This window comes from Poecilia mexicana, unplaced genomic scaffold (assembly GCF_051168715.1).
Source record: "Poecilia mexicana isolate PSO_F unplaced genomic scaffold, ASM5116871v1 scaffold_7, whole genome shotgun sequence".
NCBI lineage: Eukaryota > Metazoa > Chordata > Actinopteri > Cyprinodontiformes > Poeciliidae > Poecilia > Poecilia mexicana.
The window spans coordinates 29928954-29950701 of record NW_028263376.1 but is presented as its reverse complement, the minus strand read 5'-3'; the positions used below and the strand labels follow the sequence as shown (position 1 = coordinate 29950701).

The window sequence follows — 21748 nt, the reverse complement described above, 5'->3', positions numbered from 1 at the left end:
TCAAAGTGAAACGTGTCAAATAAAATAAGCTTTTACCAGCTTTATATGAGCTGAACTCGCTCCCTTATAGAGAGAGAACGTTTATATCTGATGAGTTTTCAGTTTTACAAAAATTGACATGAAAAAGACCAAATTATTACAGAGGAACAACATTCAAAGACAGTCTAAAAATACTGATGTAAATTTGTATATCTAGTTCTACATATCTACATCATATATCTATATCACATGTCATGTGACTATTAAAGCTTAGTCACATGACACATATTGCCGTAAGTAAAACAGTGATTCTTGAGAATAAACAGAATAAACAGGTCCTAAGGATAAAGCACAAAATTTGAATGAAGCATATACAAAATATTATTTTTTAAAATATCTGACTAAACTAACTTGGGTCATGTGAGCACAACAATGTATATTTTCTTTGTGTTTGCTGAATTTTTTATTTTTATTTTAAACAAGATCCCTTGTCCCGGAGCAGAACTCAATACATTATAATAGTTTAAAACAATTAAAGAAATACTAAAATTATATATTATGACAATTAAGTATAAGTATTAATATAATTATAAAAGTATCGATAAGTTGAATTAAAAATAATTTTTAGATATTTTCCATCTCCGTTGAAATTTGTCCCTAGTTTTTGTCAACACCGTTAGACATGAAAAGAAAGTAAAAACATCAGGCATTATTGGGGGGCACCAGAACATCTAAGGACCCCATGACCTCTTCCTTTCTCTTCCTTTGCTAAGAGGGCTAATTAGCTCTGGTTAGCTTATGTTATTCTTGAGTTTTTTCTTCTTTTTTATTCCTAAGTTGCTCGTCACAACCATGATGTGTCAACTCCATAACTGACAATTTACAAAACTTGGTGAAATTTTGTGAAATAAAAGCTTAATTTTGGTAAAGTGTAAAGATTTCATGGACCTGACGAGCTACAGTATGGCCTCCTTCAGAAAAACATCATATAAATTGAGGTAGTTTGGCATTTTGTGAACTCCTTCAGATGTCAACTCCATCAGAGTTTTTGGGACTCTTTCAGTGAAATTGTTGTAAAATCTCACTTGTGCAGTTGAATCAGGTTAATGTATTTTACATAAATTGCATTACTTCACATGTATCAAGTTTCTCATTTTACTCACTCACCACTTTCAATTGTGTCAACTCCGTCATGCACTGTCAACTCCGTCAGATGGACTTTTTGCTGTTTTTTGTTTTAAATAATATTTATTTTGTTTCTTGAGAAGCAATTGTCTGTAAAATGAGTAAAAATAAGACTAATAGGGTATTTTAAAAACCATTTTATATTTATTTTTGTCAGGTGGTGATGACAAAGTTCTGGGTCAGGTTGATTAAAAATGTAATTGTTAAAAAAAAAAATGTTGCAACTGGGAGCCTGTACCGTAGCATCTTTACATTTCCTAAACATTATTTGTCATATTTGCATACATAATGTTGAGAAATAAAGAAAAATAAAAAAAATATGGGAAAATTCAAACCTATTTTGTCCCTATTCTCAAGAATCACTGAAAAGCAATAACCTGCTAAGCCAATCACCTGCCTCTGATTAGTCTAATTTACATACAAGTCTGCCCTCCAGGACGTGAAGCGCCACTGCAGCAGGGGCAACTCCTCCTCCTCCTTCCTCCCCCCCGCAGAGGGCCAGTTTCGTACCTTACGCCTCCTGCGTGAATACATAAGTTTTTTAGTTTTTTATTTTTTAAAGACAATAAAGTTTGTCCTCCGATTATTAGTTTTTAAATAAGTCCGATAATCCATGCTGGACGAACAAAAGCAGGTCTGTTCGAAGACAAACATGATGAGTAACCCGCCCCTCTTTAGTTGCAGTTGGCCTGTGATGATTGGTTGATTTGTATGACTGACAAATGGAGATTGGAAAAAAAGAAAGTTGGCCAATCTGAGGTATGAGAAAAAAAAAAAAAAAAGGTGCCCATCCAGGGCGGGAACGGCTGACTCTGGAGCCCCGCAACGCTCCCCGAGAGTCAGCCAATGCCGCCGGGCGTGGCGCTACCGCAGGAGAGGCAACTCCTCCGCCTCCCATCCCGCTGAACGCCAGTATCCTACCTTACGCTTCTCGCGAGAAGGCGTAAGGCATGGGGCTTATGAAAAAGCCCCGGCGCTAAACCTTTTCCCTTTCGTCTCGTTGTGAACGAACTCTCATGTTCAGTCTATGCTAAGAGGGATAGACTGAGAGAGAGGTAAGGACAGGAAGGATAAACTGTTCGATCCTAAGAACCTGTCTAACTGTTTCGTTCTGGAAGACGAAAATAAGTTTAGTGACCAAATGATCGTAGAAGACCTACATTCAAGGACTCTGGTTCAGTCGCTCATTGACGTCAATCTGTGACGTGTGATTCGGGCTTTGAATTTGCCACCGAGGATTACGTCATCAATGACGAGCTGAGAGAGTCACGTGCAGTATGAATGGAGGTCCTTTTCCTTTTTCATCTTGTTGTGTAAAGCCTGTCAAAGTGAAACGTGTCAAATAAAATAAGCTTTTACCAGCTTTATATGAGCTGAACTCGCTCCCTTATAGAGAGAGAACGTTTATATCTGATGAGTTTTCAGTTTTACAAAAATTGACATGAAAAAGACCAAATTATTACAGAGGAACAACATTCAAAGACAGTCTAAAAATACTGATGTAAATTTGTATATCTAGTTCTACATATCTACATCATATATCTATATCACATGTCATGTGACTATTAAAGCTTAGTCACATGACACATATTGCCGTAAGTAAAACAGTGATTCTTGAGAATAAACAGAATAAACAGGTCCTAAGGATAAAGCACAAAATTTGAATGAAGCATATACAAAATATTATTTTTTAAAATATCTGACTAAACTAACTTGGGTCATGTGAGCACAACAATGTATATTTTCTTTGTGTTTGCTGAATTTTTTATTTTTATTTTAAACAAGATCCCTTGTCCCGGAGCAGAACTCAATACATTATAATAGTTTAAAACAATTAAAGAAATACTAAAATTATATATTATGACAATTAAGTATAAGTATTAATATAATTATAAAAGTATCGATAAGTTGAATTAAAAATAATTTTTAGATATTTTCCATCTCCGTTGAAATTTGTCCCTAGTTTTTGTCAACACCGTTAGACATGAAAAGAAAGTAAAAACATCAGGCATTATTGGGGGGCACCAGAACATCTAAGGACCCCATGACCTCTTCCTTTCTCTTCCTTTGCTAAGAGGGCTAATTAGCTCTGGTTAGCTTATGTTATTCTTGAGTTTTTTCTTCTTTTTTATTCCTAAGTTGCTCGTCACAACCATGATGTGTCAACTCCATAACTGACAATTTACAAAACTTGGTGAAATTTTGTGAAATAAAAGCTTAATTTTGGTAAAGTGTAAAGATTTCATGGACCTGACGAGCTACAGTATGGCCTCCTTCAGAAAAACATCATATAAATTGAGGTAGTTTGGCATTTTGTGAACTCCTTCAGATGTCAACTCCATCAGAGTTTTTGGGACTCTTTCAGTGAAATTGTTGTAAAATCTCACTTGTGCAGTTGAATCAGGTTAATGTATTTTACATAAATTGCATTACTTCACATGTATCAAGTTTCTCATTTTACTCACTCACCACTTTCAATTGTGTCAACTCCGTCATGCACTGTCAACTCCGTCAGATGGACTTTTTGCTGTTTTTTGTTTTAAATAATATTTATTTTGTTTCTTGAGAAGCAATTGTCTGTAAAATGAGTAAAAATAAGACTAATAGGGTATTTTAAAAACCATTTTATATTTATTTTTGTCAGGTGGTGATGACAAAGTTCTGGGTCAGGTTGATTAAAAATGTAATTGTTAAAAAAAAAAATGTTGCAACTGGGAGCCTGTACCGTAGCATCTTTACATTTCCTAAACATTATTTGTCATATTTGCATACATAATGTTGAGAAATAAAGAAAAATAAAAAAAATATGGGAAAATTCAAACCTATTTTGTCCCTATTCTCAAGAATCACTGAAAAGCAATAACCTGCTAAGCCAATCACCTGCCTCTGATTAGTCTAATTTACATACAAGTCTGCCCTCCAGGACGTGCAGCGCCACTGCAGCAGGGGCAACTCCTCCCCCCCCGCAGAGCGCTAGTTTCGTACCTTACGCCTCCTGCGTGAATACATAAGTTTTTATTTTTTTATTTTTTAAAGACAATAAAGTTTGTCCTCCGATTATTAGTTTTTAAATAAGTCCGAAAATCCATGCTGCACGAACAAAAGCAGGTCTGTTCGAAGACAAACATGATGAGTAACCCGCCCCTCTTTAGTTGCAGTTGGCCTGTGATGATTGGTTGATTTGTATGACTGACAAATGGAGATTGGAAAAAAAGAAAGTTGGCCAATCTGAGGTATGAGAAAAAAAAAAAAAAAGGTGCCCATCCAGGGCGGGAACGGCTGACTCTGGAGCCCCGCAACGCTCCCCGAGAGTCAGCCAATGCCGCCGGGCCTGGCGCTACCGCAGGAGAGGCAACTCCTCCGCCTCCCATCCCGCTGAACGCCAGTATCCTACCTTACGCTTCTCGCGAGAAGGCGTAAGGCATGGGGCTTATGAAAAAGCCCCGGCGCTAAACCTTTTCCCTTTCGTCTCGTTGTGAACGAACTCTCATGTTCAGTCTATGCTAAGAGGGATAGACTGAGAGAGAGGTAAGGACAGGAAGGATAAACTGTTCGATCCTAAGAACCTGTCTAACTGTTTCGTTCTGGAAGACGAAAATAAGTTTAGTGACCAAATGATCGTAGAAGACCTACATTCAAGGACTCTGGTTCAGTCGCTCATTGACGTCAATCTGTGACGTGTGATTCGGGCTTTGAATTTGCCACCGAGGATTACGTCATCAATGACGAGCCGAGAGAGTCACGTGCAGTATGAATGGAGGTCCTTTTCCTTTTTCATGTTGTTGTGTAAAGCCTGTCAAAATGAAACGTGTCAAATAAAATAAGCTTTTACCAGCTTTATATGAGCTGAAGTCGCTCCCTTATAGAGAGAGAACGTTTATATCTGATGAGTTTTCAGTTTTACAAAAATTGACATGAAAAAGACCAAATTATTACAGAGGAACAACATTCAAAGACAGTCTAAAAATACTGATGTAAATTTGTATATCTAGTTCTACATATCTACATCATATATCTATATCACATGTCATGTGACTATTAAAGCTTAGTCAAATGACACATATTGCCATAAGTAAAACATTGATTCTTGAGAATAAACAGAATAAACAGGTCCTAAGGATAAAGCACAAAATTTGAATGAAGCATATACAAAATATACAAAATATTATTTTTTAAAATATCTGACTAAACTAACTTGGGTCATGTGAGCACAACAATGTATATTTTCTTTGTGTTTGCTGAATTTTTTATTTTTATTTTAAACAAGATTCCTTGTCCCGGAGCAGAACTCAATACATTATAATAGTTTAAAACAATTAAAGAAATACTAAAATTATATATTATGACAATTAAGTATAAGTATTAATATAATTATAAACGTATCGATAAGTTGAATTAAAAATAATTTTTAGATATTTTCCATCTCCGTTGAAATTTGTCCCTAGTTTTTGTCAACACCGTTAGACATGAAAAGAAAGTAAAAACATCAGGCATTATTGGGGGGCACCAGAACATCTAAGGACCCCATGACCTCTTCCTTTCTCTTCCTTTGCTAAGAGGGCTAATTAGCTCTGGTTAGCTTATGTTATTCTTGAGTTTTTACTTCTTTTTTATTCCTAAGTTTCTCGTCACAACCATGATGTGTCAACTCCATAACTGACAATTTACAAAACTTGGTGAAATTTTGTGAAATAAAAGCTTAATTTTGGTAAAGTGTAAAGATTTCATGGACCTGACGAGCTACAGTATGGCCTCCTTCAGAAAAACATCATATAAATTGAGGTAGTTTGGCATTTTGTGAACTCCTTCAGATGTCAACTCCATCAGAGTTTTTGGGACTCTTTCAGTGAAATTGTTGTAAAATCTCACTTGTGCAGTTGAATCAGGTTAATGTATTTTACATAAATTGCATTACTTCACATGTATCAAGTTTCTCATTTTACTCACTCACCACTTTCAATTGTGTCAACTCCGTCATGCACTGTCAACTCCGTCAGATGGACTTTTTGCTGTTCTTTGTTTTAAATAATATTTATTTTGTTTCTTGAGAAGCAATTGTCTGTAAAATGAGTGAAAATAAGACTAATAGGGTATTTTAAAAACCATTTTATATTTATTTTTGTCAGGTGGTGATGACAAAGTTCTGGGTCAGGTTGATTAAAAATGTAATTGTTAAAAAAAAAAAATGTTGCAACTGGGAGCCTGTACCGTAGCATCTTTACATTTCCTAAACATTATTTGTCATATTTGCATACATAATGTTGAGAAATAAAGAAAAATAAAAAAAATATGGGAAAATTCAAACCTATTTTGTCCCTATTCTCAAGAATCACTGAAAAGCAATAACCTGCTAAGCCAATCACCTGCCTCTGATTAGTCTAATTTACATACAAGTCTGCCCTCCAGGACGTGAAGCGCCACTGCAGCAGGGGCAACTCCTCCTCCTCCTTCCTCCCCCCCGCAGAGGGCCAGTTTCGTACCTTACGCGTCCTGCGTGAATACATAAGTTTTTTATTTTTTTATTTTTTAAAGACAATAAAGTTTGTCCTCCGATTATTAGTTTTTAAATAAGTCCGATAATCCATGCTGGACGAACAAAAGCAGGTCTGTTCGAAGACAAACATGATGAGTAACCCGCCCCTCTTTAGTTGCAGTTGGCCTGTGATGATTGGTTGATTTGTATGACTGACAAATGGAGATTGGAAAAAAAGAAAGTTGGCCAATCTGAGGTATGAGAAAAAAAAAAAAAAAAAGGTGCCCATCCAGGGCGGGAACGGCTGACTCTGTAGCCCCGCAACGCTCCCCGAGAGTCAGCCAATGCCGCCGGGCCTGGCGCTACCGCAGGAGAGGCAACTCCTCCGCCTCCCATCCCGCTGAACGCCAGTATCCTACCTTACGCTTCTCGCGAGAAGGCGTAAGGCATGGGGCTTATGAAAAAGCCCCGGCGCTAAACCTTTTCCCTTTCGTCTCGTTGTGAACGAACTCTCATGTTCAGTCTATGCTAAGAGGGATAGACTGAGAGAGAGGTAAGGACAGGAAGGATAAACTATTCGATCCTAAGAACCTGTCTAACTGTTTCGTTCTGGAAGACGAAAATAAGTTTAGTGACCAAATGATCGTAGAAGACCTACATTCAAGGACTCTGGTTCAGTCGCTCATTGACGTCAATCTGTGACGTGTGATTCGGGCTTTGAATTTGCCACCGAGGATTACGTCATCAATGACGAGCTGAGAGAGTCACGTGCAGTATGAATGGAGGTCCTTTTCCTTTTTCATGTTGTTGTGTAAAGCCTGTCAAAGTGAAACGTGTCAAATAAAATAAGCTTTTACCAGCTTTATATGAGCTGAAGTCGCTCCCTTATAGAGAGAGAACGTTTATATCTGATGAGTTTTCAGTTTTACAAAAATTGACATGAAAAAGACCAAATTATTACAGAGGAACAACATGCAAAGACAGTCTAAAAATACTGATGTAAATTTGTATATCTAGTTCTACATATCTACATCATATATCTATATCACATGTCATGTGACTATTAAAGCTTAGTCACATGACACATATTGCCGTAAGTAAAACAGTGATTCTTGAGAATAAACAGAATAAACAGGTCCTAAGGATAAAGCACAAAATTTGAATGAAGCATATACAAAATATTATTTTTTAAAATATCTGACTAAACTAACTTGGGTCATGTGAGCACAACAATGTATATTTTCTTTGTGTTTGCTGAATTTTTTATTTTTATTTTAAACAAGATCCCTTGTCCCGGAGCAGAACTCAATACATTATAATAGTTTAAAACAATTAAAGAAATACTAAAATTATATATTATGACAATTAAGTATAAGTATTAATATAATTATAAAAGTATCGATAAGTTGAATTAAAAATAATTTTTAGATATTTTCCATCTCCGTTGAAATTTGTCCCTAGTTTTTGTCAACACCGTTAGACATGAAAAGAAAGTAAAAACATCAGGCATTATTGGGGGGCACCAGAACATCTAAGGACCCCATGACCTCTTCCTTTCTCTTCCTTTGCTAAGAGGGCTAATTAGCTCTGGTTAGCTTATGTTATTCTTGAGTTTTTTCTTCTTTTTTATTCCTAAGTTGCTCGTCACAACCATGATGTGTCAACTCCATAACTGACAATTTACAAAACTTGGTGAAATTTTGTGAAATAAAAGCTTAATTTTGGTAAAGTGTAAAGATTTCATGGACCTGACGAGCTACAGTATGGCCTCCTTCAGAAAAACATCATATAAATTGAGGTAGTTTGGCATTTTGTGAACTCCTTCAGATGTCAACTCCATCAGAGTTTTTGGGACTCTTTCAGTGAAATTGTTGTAAAATCTCACTTGTGCAGTTGAATCAGGTTAATGTATTTTACATAAATTGCATTACTTCACATGTATCAAGTTTCTCATTTTACTCACTCACCACTTTCAATTGTGTCAACTCCGTCATGCACTGTCAACTCCGTCAGATGGACTTTTTGCTGTTTTTTGTTTTAAATAATATTTATTTTGTTTCTTGAGAAGCAATTGTCTGTAAAATGAGTAAAAATAAGACTAATAGGGTATTTTAAAAACCATTTTATATTTATTTTTGTCAGGTGGTGATGACAAAGTTCTGGGTCAGGTTGATTAAAAATGTAATTGTTAAAAAAAAAATGTTGCAACTGGGAGCCTGTACCTTAGCATCTTTACATTTCCTAAACATTATTTGTCATATTTGCATACATAATGTTGAGAAATAAAGAAAAATAAAAAAAATATGGGAAAATTCAAACCTATTTTGTCCCTATTCTCAAGAATCACTGAAAAGCAATAACCTGCTAAGCCAATCACCTGCCTCTGATTAGTCTAATTTACATACAAGTCTGCCCTCCAGGACGTGAAGCGCCACTGCAGCAGGGGCAACTCCTCCTCCTCCTTCCTCCCCCCCGCAGAGGGCCAGTTTCGTACCTTACGCGTCCTGCGTGAATACATAAGTTTTTTATTTTTTTATTTTTTAAAGACAATAAAGTTTGTCCTCCGATTATTAGTTTTTAAATAAGTCCGATAATCCATGCTGGACGAACAAAAGCAGGTCTGTTCGAAGACAAACATGATGAGTAACCCGCCCCTCTTTAGTTGCAGTTGGCCTGTGATGATTGGTTGATTTGTATGACTGACAAATGGAGATTGGAAAAAAAGAAAGTTGGCCAATCTGAGGTATGAGAAAAAAAAAAAAAAAAAGGTGCCCATCCAGGGCGGGAACGGCTGACTCTGTAGCCCCGCAACGCTCCCCGAGAGTCAGCCAATGCCGCCGGGCCTGGCGCTACCGCAGGAGAGGCAACTCCTCCGCCTCCCATCCCGCTGAACGCCAGTATCCTACCTTACGCTTCTCGCGAGAAGGCGTAAGGCATGGGGCTTATGAAAAAGCCCCGGCGCTAAACCTTTTCCCTTTCGTCTCGTTGTGAACGAACTCTCATGTTCAGTCTATGCTAAGAGGGATAGACTGAGAGAGAGGTAAGGACAGGAAGGATAAACTATTCGATCCTAAGAACCTGTCTAACTGTTTCGTTCTGGAAGACGAAAATAAGTTTAGTGACCAAATGATCGTAGAAGACCTACATTCAAGGACTCTGGTTCAGTCGCTCATTGACGTCAATCTGTGACGTGTGATTCGGGCTTTGAATTTGCCACCGAGGATTACGTCATCAATGACGAGCTGAGAGAGTCACGTGCAGTATGAATGGAGGTCCTTTTCCTTTTTCATGTTGTTGTGTAAAGCCTGTCAAAGTGAAACGTGTCAAATAAAATAAGCTTTTACCAGCTTTATATGAGCTGAACTCGCTCCCTTATAGAGAGAGAACGTTTATATCTGATGAGTTTTCAGTTTTACAAAAATTGACATGAAAAAGACCAAATTATTACAGAGGAACAACATGCAAAGACAGTCTAAAAATACTGATGTAAATTTGTATATCTAGTTCTACATATCTACATCATATATCTATATCACATGTCATGTGACTATTAAAGCTTAGTCACATGACACATATTGCCGTAAGTAAAACAGTGATTCTTGAGAATAAACAGAATAAACAGGTCCTAAGGATAAAGCACAAAATTTGAATGAAGCATATACAAAATATTATTTTTTAAAATATCTGACTAAACTAACTTGGGTCATGTGAGCACAACAATGTATATTTTCTTTGTGTTTGCTGAATTTTTTATTTTTATTTTAAACAAGATCCCTTGTCCCGGAGCAGAACTCAATACATTATAATAGTTTAAAACAATTAAAGAAATACTAAAATTATATATTATGACAATTAAGTATAAGTATTAATATAATTATAAAAGTATCGATAAGTTGAATTAAAAATAATTTTTAGATATTTTCCATCTCCGTTGAAATTTGTCCCTAGTTTTTGTCAACACCGTTAGACATGAAAAGAAAGTAAAAACATCAGGCATTATTGGGGGGCACCAGAACATCTAAGGACCCCATGACCTCTTCCTTTCTCTTCCTTTGCTAAGAGGGCTAATTAGCTCTGGTTAGCTTATGTTATTCTTGAGTTTTTTCTTCTTTTTTATTCCTAAGTTGCTCGTCACAACCATGATGTGTCAACTCCATAACTGACAATTTACAAAACTTGGTGAAATTTTGTGAAATAAAAGCTTAATTTTGGTAAAGTGTAAAGATTTCATGGACCTGACGAGCTACAGTATGGCCTCCTTCAGAAAAACATCATATAAATTGAGGTAGTTTGGCATTTTGTGAACTCCTTCAGATGTCAACTCCATCAGAGTTTTTGGGACTCTTTCAGTGAAATTGTTGTAAAATCTCACTTGTGCAGTTGAATCAGGTTAATGTATTTTACATAAATTGCATTACTTCACATGTATCAAGTTTCTCATTTTACTCACTCACCACTTTCAATTGTGTCAACTCCGTCATGCACTGTCAACTCCGTCAGATGGACTTTTTGCTGTTTTTTGTTTTAAATAATATTTATTTTGTTTCTTGAGAAGCAATTGTCTGTAAAATGAGTAAAAATAAGACTAATAGGGTATTTTAAAAACCATTTTATATTTATTTTTGTCAGGTGGTGATGACAAAGTTCTGGGTCAGGTTGATTAAAAATGTAATTGTTAAAAAAAAAATGTTGCAACTGGGAGCCTGTACCTTAGCATCTTTACATTTCCTAAACATTATTTGTCATATTTGCATACATAATGTTGAGAAATAAAGAAAAATAAAAAAAATATGGGAAAATTCAAACCTATTTTGTCCCTATTCTCAAGAATCACTGAAAAGCAATAACCTGCTAAGCCAATCACCTGCCTCTGATTAGTCTAATTTACATACAAGTCTGCCCTCCAGGACGTGAAGCGCCACTGCAGCAGGGGCAACTCCTCCCCCCCCCGCAGAGCGCTAGTTTCGTACCTTACGCCTCCTGCGTGAATACATAAGTTTTTTATTTTTTTATTTTTTAAAGACAATAAAGTTTGTCCTCCGATTATTAGTTTTTAAATAAGTCCGATAATCCATGCTGGACGAACAAAAGCAGGTCTGTTCGAAGACAAACATGATGAGTAACCCGCCCCTCTTTAGTTGCAGTTGGCCTGTGATGATTGGTTGATTTGTATGACTGACAAATGGAGATTGGAAAAAAAGAAAGTTGGCCAATCTGAGGTATGAGAAAAAAAAAAAAAAAAGGTGCCCATCCAGGGCGGGAACGGCTGACTCTGGAGCCCCGCAACGCTCCCCGAGAGTCAGCCAATGCCGCCGGGCCTGGCGCTACCGCAGGAGAGGCAACTCCTCCGCCTCCCATCCCGCTGAACGCCAGTATCCTACCTTACGCTTCTCGCGAGAAGGCGTAAGGCATGGGGCTTATGAAAAAGCCCCGGCGCTAAACCTTTTCCCTTTCGTCTCGTTGTGAACGAACTCTCATGTTCAGTCTATGCTAAGAGGGATAGACTGAGAGAGAGGTAAGGACAGGAAGGATAAACTATTCGATCCTAAGAACCTGTCTAACTGTTTCGTTCTGGAAGACGAAAATAAGTTTAGTGACCAAATGATCGTAGAAGACCTACATTCAAGGACTGGTTCAGTCGCTCATTGACGTCAATCTGTGACGTGTGATTCGGGCTTTGAATTTGCCACCGAGGATTACGTCATCAATGACGAGCTGAGAGAGTCACGTGCAGTATGAATGGAGGTCCTTTTCCTTTTTCATGTTGTTGTGTAAAGCCTGTCAAAGTGAAACGTGTCAAATAAAATAAGCTTTTACCAGCTTTATATGAGCTGAAGTCGCTCCCTTATAGAGAGAGAACGTTTATATCTGATGAGTTTTCAGTTTTACAAAAATTGACATGAAAAAGACCAAATTATTACAGAGGAACAACATTCAAAGACAGTCTAAAAATACTGATGTAAATTTGTATATCTAGTTCTACATATCTACATCATATATCTATATCACATGTCATGTGACTATTAAAGCTTAGTCACATGACACATATTGCCGTAAGTAAAACAGTGATTCTTGAGAATAAACAGAATAAACAGGTCCTACGGATAAAGCACAAAATTTGAATGAAGCATATACAAAATATTATTTTTTAAAATATCTGACTAAACTAACTTGGGTCATGTGAGCACAACAATGTATATTTTCTTTGTGTTTGCTGAATTTTTTATTTTTATTTTAAACAAGATCCCCTGTCCCGGAGCAGAACTCAATACATTATAATAGTTTAAAACAATTAAAGAAATACTAAAATTATATATTATGACAATTAAGTATAAGTATTAATATAATTATAAAAGTATCGATAAGTTGAATTAAAAATAATTTTTAGATATTTTCCATCTCCGTTGAAATTTGTCCCTAGTTTTTGTCAACACCGTTAGACATGAAAAGAAAGTAAAAACATCAGGCATTATTGGGGGGCACCAGAACATCTAAGGACCCCATGACCTCTTCCTTTCTCTTCCTTTGCTAAGAGGGCTAATTAGCTCTGGTTAGCTTATGTTATTCTTGAGTTTTTTCTTCTTTTTTATTCCTAAGTTGCTCGTCACAACCATGATGTGTCAACTCCATAACTGACAATTTACAAAACTTGGTGAAATTTTGTGAAATAAAAGCTTAATTTTGGTAAAGTGTAAAGATTTCATGGACCTGACGAGCTACAGTATGGCCTCCTTCAGAATAACATCATATAAATTGAGGTAGTTTGGCATTTTGTGAACTCCTTCAGATGTCAACTCCATCAGAGTTTTTGGGACTCTTTCAGTGAAATTGTTGTAAAATCTCACTTGTGCAGTTGAATCAGGTTAATGTATTTTACATAAATTGCATTACTTCACATGTATCAAGTTTCTCATTTTACTCACTCACCACTTTCAATTGTGTCAACTCCGTCATGCACTGTCAACTCCGTCAGATGGACTTTTTGCTGTTTTTTGTTTTAAATAATATTTATTTTGTTTCTTGAGAAGCAATTGTCTGTAAAATGAGTAAAAATAAGACTAATAGGGTATTTTAAAAACCATTTTATATTTATTTTTGTCAGGTGGTGATGACAAAGTTCTGGGTCAGGTTGATTAAAAATGTAATTGTTAAAAAAAAATGTTGCAACTGGGAGCCTGTACCTTAGCATCTTTACATTTCCTAAACATTATTTGTCATATTTGCATACATAATGTTGAAAAATAAAGAAAAATAAAAAAAAATATGGGAAAATTCAAACCTATTTTGTCCCTATTCTCAAGAATCACTGAAAAGCAATAACCTGCTAAGCCAATCACCTGCCTCTGATTAGTCTAATTTACATACAATTCTGCCCTCCAGGACGTGAAGCGCCACTGCAGCAGGGGCAACTCCTCCTCCACCACCCCCCGCCCCTCCGCAGAGGGCCAGTTTCGTACCTTACGCCTCCTGCGTGAAGACATAAGTTTTTTATTTTTTAATTTTTTAAAGACAATAAAGTTTGTCCTCCGATTATTAGTTTTTAAATAAGTCCGAAAATCCATGCTGGACGAACAAAAGCAGGTCTGTTCGAAGACAAACATGATGTCTTCGAACATCATGTTCGAAGACATGAGGCAGTTGGCAACTAAAGAGGCCAACTGCCTCTTTAGTTGCAGTTGGCCTGTGATGATTGGTTGATTTGTATGACTGACAAATGGAGATTGGAAAAAAAGAAAGTTGGCCAATCTGAGGTATGAGGAAAAAAAAAAAAAAGGTGCCCATCCAGGGCGGGAACGGCTGACTCTGGAGCCCCGCAACGCTCCCCGAGAGTCAGCCAATGCCGCCGGGCCTGGCGCTACCGCAGGAGAGGCAACTCCTCCGCCTCCCATCCCGCTGAACGCCAGTATCCTACCTTACGCTTCTCGCGAGAAGGCGTAAGGCATGGGGCTTATGAAAAAGCCCCGGCGCTAAACCTTTTCCCTTTCGTCTCGTTGTGAACGAACTCTCATGTTCAGTCTATGCTAAGAGGGATAGACTGAGAGAGAGGTAAGGACAGGAAGGATAAACTGTTCGATCCTAAGAACCTGTCTAACTGTTTCGTTCTGGAAGACGAAAATAAGTTTAGTGACCAAATGATCGTAGAAGACCTACATTCAAGGACTCTGGTTCAGTCGCTCATTGACGTCAATCTGTGACGTGTGATTCGGGCTTTGAATTTGCCACCGAGGATCACGTCATCAATGACGAACTGAGAGAGTCACGTGCAGTATGAATGGAGGTCCTTTTCCTTTTTCATCTTGTTGTGTAAAGCCTGTCAAAATGAAACGTGTCAAATAAAATAAGGTTTTACTAGCTTTATATAGTATTTTTTAACTTCATAAGAGTTTTTTTGTCATTAATACTAAAAAGGTGTACATTTTATTATTTTGAACTTTTAAAAAGTCTTTGAAAAATAAACATCTAATAATGTTTTTCTGAGATGCATTTATTTCAAAACATTCACCATATTTGGAAAACATTTTTCACCGTGGAATACACTCAAGTGCAAAGTATCACTATTTACATAAAACAATGTCACCTTTCATTTTGTAAGTTAGACAAAACACAGATATAAAAACTAAGAGAGACACTCACACTCATTTACCTTGAATGTATGGACCAAAGACAGAGTGGACAAACCCTGTCACTTGTGTCACAATTTTATTATGCTATGTACAGTGCTTTGTGACTCTATCATTGAAAACTGCTCTATAAATTTACTTACTTACACTTTCCTTTGAAGATGCTACTGGGAAATTGTTTTGGTATAAGTTTGAATAAGACCTTGGAAGTATTTCTGTGTGTTTTTATGAGCCTGAAAAATCATGATGTAACATTTTGGGATAAAATACCACAAGAGGAAAGAGTAAAGACTTGAAAGAACTGCCAAAGCATTGAGAGTGTGTATGTACTTTCCACGGTAAAGTAGGTATTCTGTAGCAAACACTATCCAGGTGAGAATCAGCAACAGTAGGCAGAAGGTTATGGCTTTGGCCTCGTTGTAATTCTTTGGCAGGTCTTTTCCCATGTAGGAAAAAATGAAGCAAAGGCAACAAAGGAACGGGAGAATAATAAAAGAACAAGAAGCTGCAGTGAGATTTAAGTCACAGCTAAGAACAATTTGGTCCTGGTACCATGATGTCTCATTGTACGGCCTGGGAGGGTAAAAGGAAAAACTAATGAGAATCAACATGGCCTGAGTTGAGAATGTCCCTGTGATGAGCAGCCATTGGCCATGATATTTTATCCACCAGCTTTGGAGTTTGGGGAACTTGGCAGCTATTTTAAAAATGCAAACAATCTGAAAGGAGCGCACAACAAAACATGCCAAACAAACGGAGTAGCCCAGGACAAATGGGAAGTACCTCAAGACGCAAGAAGCATTTGTGGGTTTACCAAAGTAAAAGAACACACTGACACTGCACAGAGTGAGGCAGCCTAAAATCAGGAAGCACATCACGCCTCCAGCAGATCTGACAACAGGAGTGTGGTAGTTGACGGCGAAGAGGAGAGCCACTGCCAGAATGAGACCCAACAAGATGAAGGTCCCGGCCATTACCAGTATAGCTCTGCTGTCTGTGAAGGGAACGTACTCCACCAGCCGCAGGTTACACGATGTACTTCCTTCTTTAGACCACTCTGTCTCCTTGCAGCTGATGCAGCTGTAGGGATCGTCTGTTTCACAGTAGAGATAAACAGTCAAAAACATCTTGAAGATTCGAGACAGGTTAAATTCTCTTCTATTTTTAACAAATTCGCTAACAGAAGCAAAGGCAACTTTAGACTCAGTGAATACATTTACTGTATCATGTTCATTCAGCTTTGTACAATTTGACATCCTCTTTTAAAGATCACTATGTGAAATAAATTTTGTTTGCTATTATATAATTTTTATCACCATAAGACTTCAGAAGGAATCCTGGCTTATATCATTTGCTGGTGAGGCAGCAGGACAAATTACCTATCAATTTTATCAGTAAATTAAGTTGTACTTTTACAAGTTGCAAAAAAAGCAAAACAAAACAAAAGTGTATATATATATATATATATATATATATATATTTTTTTTTAATCTACAGTTTAAATGTTATAGAGGACTACTTTGGCAAATTGTAGAAAAGCTCACAATGAATTGGTTCTGTGCGCAGTTAAGCCCAAATGTATACATACCTGATTCTGATTGAGTTTTAAAACTATTTTCATTCAACCAAGAAGTTTGTAATAGTGGATTAGACACCTAACAAGCTCTGTTAATGTAAAATAAATTGATCAACATTGGAAAAAAATAATAATTTATCAGATTAATCAGATATTATTTAAATTTCAGCTTAAAAATTGCATGAGTCAAAATAATTTATACCATTCTTAATAATTATTGTAAAATCTTTATTGGTATTAAAACTATAAACCCTTCTTATTATTGCAGAGCAGCTTTTTGCGTGTTTCCCTGTTGGCATTGTGATGATTTACTGTATCTTTGGTGGATTTGGGGTTTGATTGTAGACAGAAACAATTCTTACATTTCCAGTCATTTACCTGTGATGTTGACATATGTTTCAGGTGGACATATTTCACACCTGAAGCAACATTTATGGATTCCAGTTGTTTTTTTTGCATATCCCGTTGGACATTCGGGGGAACAAATTGCGATTGGAACCTGTACGAGACAGTTCATTAGCGCAGCACAGGGGAGCTCTATCATCACATATATGGAGCAATCATCATCCACATATGAATCCCAGCCTGAATTAGTCCACATCTCTGAGTGTATTACTAATAAAATAAACTTACCTCTCCACCTGTGTGCCACTGAATTTGAGTATTGTTGATGTAGAAGCCAGGAGATTGGTTAAAATAGTAGAAGCCAACCTCCTCAGCATCGCCACTGTGGTTCCAGAAAACTATTGAAAAGTGTCCAAAATTGGGGTCTCCATTCTCATCAAATAGGACACTCTGGTTCAGCAATGTGAAGTTGGACTTCCTGAGTTCTTCTACCACCTAACATAGATTGTGCAACAAACCAAGAAATGTCTTCAACGTACAATCATGATGAACTTTAAAAGTGGTTAGTGAATCAGTTTTTGAAAAGCAATGAAATTAAATGTTACGTCAACTCACTTCTAAGTACCTTCGGGTTTAGATCATCACAAAACAACACATAATTTTGAAGTAGATGATACATGACTTTAAATATTGTTTGCAAATAAGAATCTGAGAAAACATTTGTGCAGGCCGATTCACTCTGACTCTCGGACTGGAAAAGAGAAACGTTTGAGAAGAGAAAGACCGATACTAAAGAAAGGCTGCTCTTCTTCAAAGTGTTGAATCAGGGACTTTAGTACAAATGCATTGTGCACGTTTCAGATTTTTATTTGTAAAATTTCTTAAAGAACACTTTTATTCCATCTCATTGTTATGTATGTGTTTTGTGTTAGGTTATTGGGGAAGAAGTGCAAATGAAAAAGTGTAAATTAAATTTTGAGGATTTAATTAGCCAAAAATGCCAATGTTTTCAGAGATGCAAATCCTTTTGCATAACACTGTGAGTGCAGGTAAAAAAATATGCAAAACGTCCACAAAGTCTAAGCCGTGACATTTGCAATTAGTTTTGCATCAACCAGCGAAATTATGTAACTTTTACTAAATGGGGATTTTAAACAGGGAATTCTTTAACAAATTTCTGTAAACTGCAAAAGATTAATGAATACGTACCATAAATGGCTCCACAAGTGTAGCATCATCACATCTGCCAGTTTCACATTTCAGGATATTATGTAAGGCCTGGGCAACAGCATGCACAGCGGAATAAATCGGGAAAGAGAACGACGGATCTGCTGCAATAATTTTTCCAGCAGTCAGATTTCTGCAGTTGCAAACCTGATTGCACAACATTTGCTGCTCGGCACCTGCTCTGAGAGCCCGCTCTGCAATAAAGTAGATAAAATCATCAAAACCAGGAATTGTTACCACTGGCTGAGCAACCCCAAGAACAGTTCCGATATTTCCTATTCCCTCCAGTTTGGGGAGCATTTTGTTTAAGGACCACCCGTCATCCGCTATCCACACTTTGTTGGTGATGTTCTGCTCAATTGCAGTTTTGATGACGGCTTCGGCGTAAATCTTTGGAGCGAACACAATGATCACATTTAGTTTTTGTTCCTCCATCTGTTTGAAGACTAGTGAGTAATCAGTGTCCTCAGAGAGGGCCTTGGAATAAGCCAGGCAGATGTTGGTGGTTTTAATCCTTTTAATGAACATCTCCAAGCCGTCAACGCCAAAGTCATCGTCGCTGTGGAGGAAAGCAACCCAGCGCCAGTCGAAGTGTTGAAGAATCATGACAGTCACACCTATAGTGTCCTGATTGGGGTGCACAGTTCGTAGAAAAGACGGGTACTTGCGTTTTTCAGAAAAGACTGAAGCAGAACCTCCGTAACTGACCTATCGGGAATTCATACATAATAATTTTTAGTGTAAAATTGGTGTTTATATAAAAAGTAATAAATAGGTAAAAGGCATGCAAGGATATTTACCACAGGAATGTGATCCACCATGAAAAACGGTGCAACAGTCAGGGCATGTGTGCTTGTGAAAGGACCAACCAGCGCTATCAGTTTGGACCGATTCTTTGACGGCTCACGCCAAGGTTGGATGGAGCCATTGACGGAGATGAGCTTGAAGATATTCGTGAAGCTACGCGTGTCCGAGCAGTGGTCAAACAGCTCGTAGCCAAGGGTGACATTTGGCAGCAGGGTGGTGGAGTTATTTATTTCCTCAACCGTGAACCTCATCAACTGAAACCTTCGGTAATTTGGAAGAAGGAAAATCTCCCTGTGGGAAAGGAAACGATGAAATGTCGGAGGCGCAACAGATGTGCATTTCTTCATCGGCGATATTGTTTTTAAAAGTGCTATCTTCTCAAAAGAGTTAGACTTAAAGACTTCGTTAATGAATTGATGCTACTTACCTGGAACAGTCGATGGCTTCAGGTCTTTTCTGAGAAGGAGGTGAACTGATGTAGTGGATGTCAAAAAGTCCACCAAGTAAATAATCTCCCTCCAGTTGAAACTCTGAGTGTCTCAGTGTGGATTTTGTGATGCCTTGGAGAAAAAGTCCCACCAGACACACGGCGGCAATAAAATGTGTCATGCTCACGATTAATGTTTGCCGGTCTGACATGAACTGTCAATGGCTTTGTTGGACGCTAGTGATGCTGAACCCTATTCATTTCCATGCTTGTGGTAACAGAATTCATACTGAGAAATGGTTGAAGGGGAATTCACAAATTAGCATGCAAAAGCATTAAAAGTACTCCTGTGTTTTCACAGTAAAACAGGGTTTGAAGTTTAATACCTCTACAGAAAAATCAGATCTCACTCTTTAACACGTTTCCTCTTTTAGCTTAAATGGGAAAATTCCAATTTAATTCATAGTTGAGAACATTTTCAAACAGCAAATCTCAGTCAGTATAGTAACATTACAGCACAGCACACAGATGGTGGAGATGAAAAATAACATAATTTCCCCTGTTTTGTGTTCAGGGTAGTGAGCATTGTTTTAGAGTTTCGCCTCCTCCAAAAACGAAACATTTTATACACACTTCATTCTGCTCCTTTTACAACCATCCAGTTACACATGCTAGAATGACTTACTGTGCTGTACAAAAGCTCACCTGGTCCTTCCACTTATTTCATTTAAGATTTTGCCTGACTGACTTTTTAACATGCTCTTTGAGGTTGTAACATGGTAAAATAAGTAAAAGTTCAGGAAGCAATAACACTTTTGCAAATAAGTCCTTATCTGTCAAATGACGGGATTTTATGCAACCATGTTGCATATAATAAACTCTTGTCTTTATATCTAGATGCACATTTAAATTTGCCCTCCAGTCCCCACTACGTCACACATTTATCAAAGAAAAGAATAAACTATTTTAAATCTGGTCAAATGTAAGTTTATGTGATTTATTTTCTTTTATCATCATTAACAAACAAACCAACACAAAAACTAACTTCCCTGCTCTTTCCTTGGTGTTTTATCTACTGTCCACCACATTATCTTCTTCTCTGTTTGTCAGTTGCTCATTTCAAAATGTAAATACGATTAATTGAAATTCTAATCAAGCAAATGCATAAACCTTACATTTGACCTTTTTTCATGTGAATTAGAAGCCACATCAGAAATGTCATTTTCCTCTTATGTCAATTTTACCACACAGGCCAGAACAGAATATTATATTATCTGCTGTTTCCCACTTTTTAATCTTTGATTTTGATTTTTTTTATTAATTTATTATTTTTTTGTGAATAAATCATGTATTTAATACCACAGATTGTGTTTTATTTGTTCTTTACTCCTGCCAGAGCTGAGTGGAGAAAACCCACACATACTGAAATATAATGAGACCGTGAAATCTGAAAAAGTTGTGTTTGTGATTGTTAACCACAGTATCATTAGTACCATAAGAAACCCTTGTAGTAACAAAAATTGCACAATGACAATCTTTACATAAAGGGATATTCTGTAGATTGGAATGAAAACAAAAATACAAGAAAATTAAGAATTTGACCTTTGTTTCTTTATTTCTTGGACCAAACATTTCTAAACAACAAGATGTTTAGCTTACATTAAAAAAAACGTCTTTAAAGAGAACAAAATTTAACCATGATTTTACATCAGGACATTAAAATTGACTAAATAACTTGAGATTTTGTTTTGCAAAGAGATGAAGAAGAAAATAAAACAGTTATTGCTATATTAATAACAGAAATATAGTGCAGCATGTAAAGTACAACATAGTTGTGTAATTAGATGTAAGTTGGTTATTTTCAAACTTGCTAAAGACATTGTAGCTATATACTAAACAGTCAGTTTACCTTATTTTTTGTTTCTGTACCCAATATTATTTTAATATTTGAAACGGTAAAACAGGTTCTATATATGTTATTTTAAATAATGCCATTTTCTTTTGGTCAAATGCTTTCTATCCATCGATCACTAACACTCAAAATTGGGTGTTCAAATTCAAAATTGACTTTGAAAGTTGCTGTTTTGTGCCATCTGCTGGAGATTTAG

The 21748-nt window shown here is 36.8% G+C and overlaps 1 protein-coding gene across 1 annotated transcript; it reads right to left on the bottom strand.

Annotated features, from left to right (window-relative positions):
* Nucleotides 1-15132: 15132 nt before the first annotated feature.
* LOC106912269 (taste receptor type 1 member 1-like) lies at nucleotides 15133-19822 on the bottom strand. Its single transcript, XM_014979079.2, has 6 exons — nucleotides 19641-19822; nucleotides 19207-19504; nucleotides 18389-19114; nucleotides 17468-17674; nucleotides 17213-17333; nucleotides 15133-16351 (listed from the first exon to the last, which is right to left on the bottom strand). The coding sequence occupies exons 1-6, from the start codon at nucleotides 19820-19822 to the stop codon at nucleotides 15423-15425; spliced, it is 2463 nt and encodes an 820-aa protein (XP_014834565.2). The 3' UTR covers nucleotides 15133-15422.
* Nucleotides 19823-21748: the final 1926 nt, after the last annotated feature.